This window comes from Megalobrama amblycephala, linkage group LG14 (assembly GCF_018812025.1).
Source record: "Megalobrama amblycephala isolate DHTTF-2021 linkage group LG14, ASM1881202v1, whole genome shotgun sequence".
In the NCBI taxonomy this organism is placed as follows: Eukaryota; Metazoa; Chordata; class Actinopteri; order Cypriniformes; family Xenocyprididae; genus Megalobrama; species Megalobrama amblycephala.
Window position 1 is genome coordinate 37,169,499 of NC_063057.1, and position 6,420 is coordinate 37,175,918.

General features: G+C 38.7%; 1 protein-coding gene across 1 annotated transcript; it reads left to right on the forward strand.

The window, feature by feature from the left end:
* Nucleotides 1-4,175: 4,175 nt before the first annotated feature.
* LOC125246244 lies at nucleotides 4,176-5,995 on the forward strand. Its single transcript, XM_048157170.1, has one exon. The coding sequence runs from the start codon at nucleotides 4,251-4,253 to the stop codon at nucleotides 5,007-5,009; it is 759 nt and encodes a 252-aa protein (XP_048013127.1). The 5' UTR covers nucleotides 4,176-4,250; the 3' UTR covers nucleotides 5,010-5,995.
* Nucleotides 5,996-6,420: the final 425 nt, after the last annotated feature.

Sequence of the window (6,420 nt, forward strand, 5' to 3'; positions counted from 1 at the left end):
CTTCAGTTTCAGTGTCTCTGAACTAAAGAGGTTCCTGTTTTCTGGTTTTGTGCTTGAGTGACATATGCAAATAAGTCTGTAAAGTCACGGGTCATAAAATTTCCACCAGATGCCAGTTTCAGACAGACAATATATGTTACAGAGAATCAGAACAACACCATTGATAACTGCAGTAAAACGGCATCACAAGTCTGAGGTAAAATGCACTTGGGTTGTCGATGTCAAAACTCTAATATTCAGGGGCGGATCTAGAAAATTATTTATAGGGTGGCAAAGGGGTGGCATGAGGTCTATGAGGGGTGGCAACACCATTGCAAACGCCAATACATCGTTTTTGGAGATTTAAGGCCTGACATACAAAATTGTATTCACAAATATTGCATTACCACAAAATAATCATCAATACAGTTTAATAAAATAAATAACAAGATTTCAATTTCCATAATGGCACCAAATCAAGACACTATATGAAAAACATTAAACAGATTATTATTTTGAGCTTGTATCACTTAAGGAGATGACTGTTTTATTAATATTACATAGGCTACTTCGATGGTATAAATCACATTTTAGTGCAAGTTAAAGAGCAACAAAAACTTGTGAATTTCCACAGTTTTCCACAAGAGTTTCTGTTATTAAAGGATTAGTTCACTTTCAAATGAAAATTAGTCCAATCTTTACTCAACCTCAAGCCATCATGTGTATATGACTTTCTTCCTTCTGATGAACACAATCGGAGATATTTGAATATCCTGACGCATCCGAGCTTTATAATGGCAGTGAAAAGGGGTCACGAGTATGAGCTGAAGAAAGCTCTTCCATATTCATATACCGCCTTCCGTATTCAATGTACGAAGCAAGTTTAAAAGGCCTTCTAAAGCGAAGCGATGTGTTTATGTAAAAATACCCATATTTTAATAAGTTATGAAGTAAAATATCTAACTTCCGCCAGGCCGCCTTCCGTATTCAAGTTTCCGTAAGTTGATTAGGGAAGGCGTAGCGTAAGCTTTTGAACTGCAAGAGTTTTACACTTTCTTCGTACATTGTATACGGAAGGCGGTATATGAATATGGAAGCACTTTCTTCAGCTCATACTCGTGACCCCTTTTCACTGCCATTATAAAGCTCGGATGCGTCAGGATATTCAAATATCTCCGATTGTGTTCATCAGAAGGAAGAAAGTCATATACACATGATGGCTTGAGGTTGAGTAAAGATTGGACTAATTTTCATTTGAAAGTGAACTAATCCTTTAATAACAGAAACTCAAAAATTGTTTGCAAAACTGTGGAAATTCACAAGTTTTTGTTGCTCTTTAACTTGCACGAAAATGTGATTTATACCATCGAAGTAGCCTATGTAATATTAATAAAACAGTCATCTCCTTAAGTGATACAAGCTCAAAATAATAATCTGTTGATGTTTTTCATATAGCGTCTTGATTTGGTGCCATGATGGATATTGAAATCTTGTTATTTATTTTATTTTAAACTGTATTGATGATTATTTTGTGGTAATGCAATATTTGTGAATACAATTTTGTATGTCAGGCCTTAAATCTCCAAAAACTATGTATTGGCGTTTGCTATGGTGTTGCCACCCCTCATAGACCTCATGCCACCCCTTTGCCACCCTATAAATAATTTTCTAGATCCGCCCCTGAATATTAGAGTTTTGACATCGACAACCCAAGTGCATTTTACCTCAAACTTGTGACTAGTTAACTGACTACCGATGCTAGAAGGAGCCACGAAACGCGCTCCATTATGGACAAAATAGCGAATAAAATATACGTTAAAATGACAAATAGAGCAGTCCTGTTGGATACAGGGAAACGCGCTCCTTTTTGTTTAAAAACACCTTACATATTGTGTAAGATCGCGAGTCAGGCGTGTATATCCGTGGCAGGTCCCGTGGCAGGCACAAATAAATGACAGTGGCAGGTCGAGCGGCAGCTCCCCCTGCCTGGTTAACTTTCTAAACTAGCAATCGCATCTCGGGTCGACATTAACACAGTGACAAAATTATATTCAGAATTAAAAATATTTTTATACCACTTTTTAATGTGGGATTGTGTAAAGTTATTCACGAGATACCAACCTTAGGTGAACTTGCTTTCAACGTCGATGTGAGAGACGCAGGGAAATGAAATGCAGCTGAATGTTATTTGCTCTATGAAGACATTGACAAAGATGGAAACTAAGGACATTTAATCTATAATTTTTTTTTATTTGAGTTAGTTTTGCCAAACACACATTACAGTTTTGGTTAGTTATCGTTTTTTTGTAATGCCTAATTTTTATTGTTATTTCAGTTAATGACAATGTTTTTTCCCACCTAGTTTTCATTTACGATTATAACCTTGATCAAAAATATCCCATAATAGAGATCGGGATTACACGTTGATAGATCGTGTATTTTCATTATCTTTAGTTAGATGCATTTACATTGGGACCACGCCTCAGATGCAATCAACTGTCTGTGTTTGTAAAGGAGTGAACCAAATGGCCCATACAGACATATGACCCACAGAAACTGATGGGCGTGAATGACAAACAAACAGCATTGCTCAGAGTAGATCGCAGGGTAGATCGATCTCCTGTGGGAGGTCCTAACAGTGTTCTATTGTTTGTAGCCCTTTTGATGTCATGTATAAAGTTCTGTCCCACAGACAGAACTATGGGTTAAGATGTTTTGAAGGCTGACATGCTAACATCGCTGCTGAAGAACTGTGCTACACTACTACCTTCAATAAATTCTTCTCCCCACAAGAACTCTGGTCAAGCTTACTTATTTTATGTATTAGAGAAATCTAATACATTGGCGAGCCACCCAAACGACTGCACGGCCAAATACAGCAAAATCTAACAATTTGGCGAGCCAGCCAGGAGAGACTGACAAGAAGAGAACTCACCAACTGCAACAAGAAGTGAACAGAAGAGTCTTTGAGTTGAAGATCAACAGACTGCGTTTGTGGATACAATTTATTTGAATCAACTGGATTCTGTCTCAAATATCCTAATTTGGTGAGTGAAACTTATCAGCTCTCTTAAAAGAACTTAAAGAAAAGAAAAAGGAATAATAAGTAGACCAGTAAAATTTGTAGTGTAGTCACATACAGTGTAGCACTGTTGAGAAATTTTAGGCTTGGGCCTTTCTTGTGAGTCTGTAGGAACCTTTTAAATGTTTAGTTCATTCTTCTGAGACTGTAGGAGCTATAGAAATAAGGTTTATAGCTTGGCCCTGTTCTCTTGAGTCTGTAGGAATCATTTAAGAAAAAGGTTTAGTCCATTCTCATGAGACTGTAGGAGCCATGGATATGTAGTACAAGGCTTGGGCCTTTCTTATGAGTCTGTAGGAACCTTTTAAATGATTTAGTCCATTCCCCTGAGACTGTAGGAGCTATAGATATGAGGTTTATAGCTTGGCCCTGTTCTCTTGAGTCTGTAGGAATCATTTAAGGAAGAGGTTTAGTCCGTTCTCATGAGACTGTAGAAGCCACAGAAATATAGTACATGGTTTAGTCCTTTCTCTGGAGTCTGTAGGAATTGTTAAAGTAACAATTTAGTCCATTCATCCAGAGACTGTAGGAACCATTGAAATGTAGTACCTGGTTTAGTCCTTTCTCTGGAGTCTGTAGGAATTGTTGAAGAAACAATTTAGTCCGTTCATCAAGAGATTATAGAAGCAGAGGCTTTGATGCTTTCTTTTTGGTGTCTGTAGGAATTGTTAAAAGAACAATTTAGTCCATTCATCCAGAGACTGTAGGAGCCTGTGAAAGAATTGGAACTGATGTTGCTGCAAGAATTATAATTTCTTGACTGGGTGCTAATTCAGTAGCCACTATTTTAGTTTTTAAATAAATGTTCTAACTGGGTTAGAAGATGATGGCATAAAGCCATGGAACTATAAGTTTGTTAGCCTTTCCGATGAAAGATACGGAAAGATCTAAAGTAAACTGTCTAAGAGACAAACTCAGCCTTGTGAGCTAGGACTCAAAAAGAATAGAAGTCTTCTAAGTCCTGTAAATGAATGTTTTGTCTTAACAGTAGTATTGAAAACTTGTTAGGAGTACAAGTACAGTCCATAATACACAATTTTGTATTTTGGAAACATGTTTGATTTGTCTGTGTATCTGAAATGGTCAGTGTAAAAGATTTCTGAGAATTTAAATCTGAATAAGCACCTTAACGGCTCTAACACCTTTTGTTCTGTTTCACACCTCTGAGGGCACATCTCCTGTACTTGCCATGGCTGAGTCTGCACAAAACAATGGTAATGGCCCTGCACTGAGGCCAACAACAGAAAGACATGGAACAGAACCTCCAAATGTTACTATTGATAAAATGATGGAAAATCTGAATGAATATTTGGACAAAAGGCTGGGACTAAGGAAGTGCCAGGGTGACATCTGCCAGAAGTACAACATTAGGCACTCAGAGGATGGACAATGGGCCTTGCCAGACATTAAAAGGGCTTATGGAAAGATGCAGCGCTCAAGAGCAAACACAAACAGAGATGGCTTGTCTGTAATTTTGGTCAAACAAATTCAACAGCATCTACAGAAGTGTGAGACTGACAAATTACTACGCGAGAACAAAGCAGAGAAAGCAAAGGTTCAAGCACTGGCTGAACAATTGCAGAATGAAAAGAAAGACAAAGAAAGACTACTAAATGAGAAGACCAAGTTGTTACATTTGTTTTCCAAACGATTGGAATTAAAAGACTGTTCTGGAAAAAAGAGTCATTCCATAAGATCTAGCAGCAAAGCAGAACAAGAGTTTCTCTATCCATTCAGTGATCTCCAGAAGAATGAGGATCAACAAGACCTTTATCTGCTTAGAGAAAGTGACAACAGTTCCACAGTGAACTTTGACAGCGATGTAAACACACATGATGATATCATAAAGGACAACTTGAAGGTTAGGCTTGCTCCTGTAATTGTCAAAAACAGAAGAACTGAAGTTGAAATTGACAATGAGGAGGAGTATGAGGAAAAAGGTGAATGACGAACTCGAACTGTCACAAAAGTGGTAAAGAAATATGTTCCACACAGAACATACCAGCCAGCTACTCCAGAGCAAGTTGACAAATGGTCAAAAGATTTGCCAGATGTGTACAAACAACCACGGAAAGCTTGGCAATTTCTTCAGCATTTGCAGAAAATCTACAATTTGCACCCACTAGACGGAGTGATGATTGTTAATGTGAACTGAAGGGACAATGACCAAAAGAGATTAACAGAAAATGTTGAAAGAAGGACTGGTGAGTCTCAAGCGAACATTGAGGCTGGATGGGAAGCTGTACGAACATTCTTGTTTGAACTGAAACCTGCAGAGGTTAATTGGGCTAAAATTACCTCATGCATGCAGAAGACAGGAGAAAGTGTTGCTGAGTATGAAGAACGCTTCATACAAATTTGGTTGGAATATGCTGGTGTGAACAACAATGAAGATCTCAGTAAAGATACCGGCATGCCTCTTAAAACCGCATTTGTAAAGGGACTGAAACCTGAGATTTCTAAAGCCCTTAAAATCAGGTATGACGACTGGGACAGCATTGGAACAGCATTCATGCAGATTGTTGAATGGTCAGCAAAAATTGAGAGAACACAGGAAGTCAATCTCAGAGCTTTGCAAACCAAAACCTTGTCATTCAACAACAGGACAACGGGGTATGAAGAACGTGAATATGTGAGATACCCAAAAGCAAAAGCTCAAGGAAGATGCAGGTACTGCAACGAAGAAGGACACTGGGTTCGTGATTGCAAGTTGATTTTAACACATCAAAGTGATGATGAGGAAAACTTGTTGAAGAGGTTTCAGCAGCTGACAGACAAGCAAAAGCAGACTCTGCTGAAAGCTTTTGAGCCGCAGGAAAACTGAAGAACCTCTCTCTGCAGCACCAACTAGTGACATCTCATCCAACAACTGATGTACTCCATGTGTATGCAAATAAGACAAATGAAGACCCCATCCCAAAGGTGAAAGCATACACAGAAGTTTCAACAACTGAAGCCAAAGATGACGTCCTAGTAGACAGGTGCTGCTAAACAAGCCGTAAAGGAGAGAGGTGCACATACAGCGGCATTAAGACAACTTGAGCAAGACAGATAACCAGACAGTAAACAGATGCAGAATGAAGTGCACAAAGAAAAAACATCATTGATGGCAAATGGAGTTGAACTGCATGAAGATGACCAATGCAGTGAGGATGACCACAGGAAAACAGGACTAAGCTTCTTTGAACATGTCACAGGCTGGCCCATGCCCAATGAAAATCTAACATCTGACAGCCTTGTCCAAACTGATGAAAGACTCAGCCTGGCAGTACACAATGCCAAGGATAAAGTTTTGACACCTCCAACGGGGGGCTATGGTAAAGTAACATTTGAAAAAACTCAGAGGTCACAGCGAGAAT

What these genes read in the sequence shown, in the direction of transcription:
- LOC125246244 (XM_048157170.1), top strand. Translation starts at nt 4,251, where the DNA reads ATGGCTGAGTCTGCACAAAACAATGGTAATGGCCCTGCACTGAGGCCA.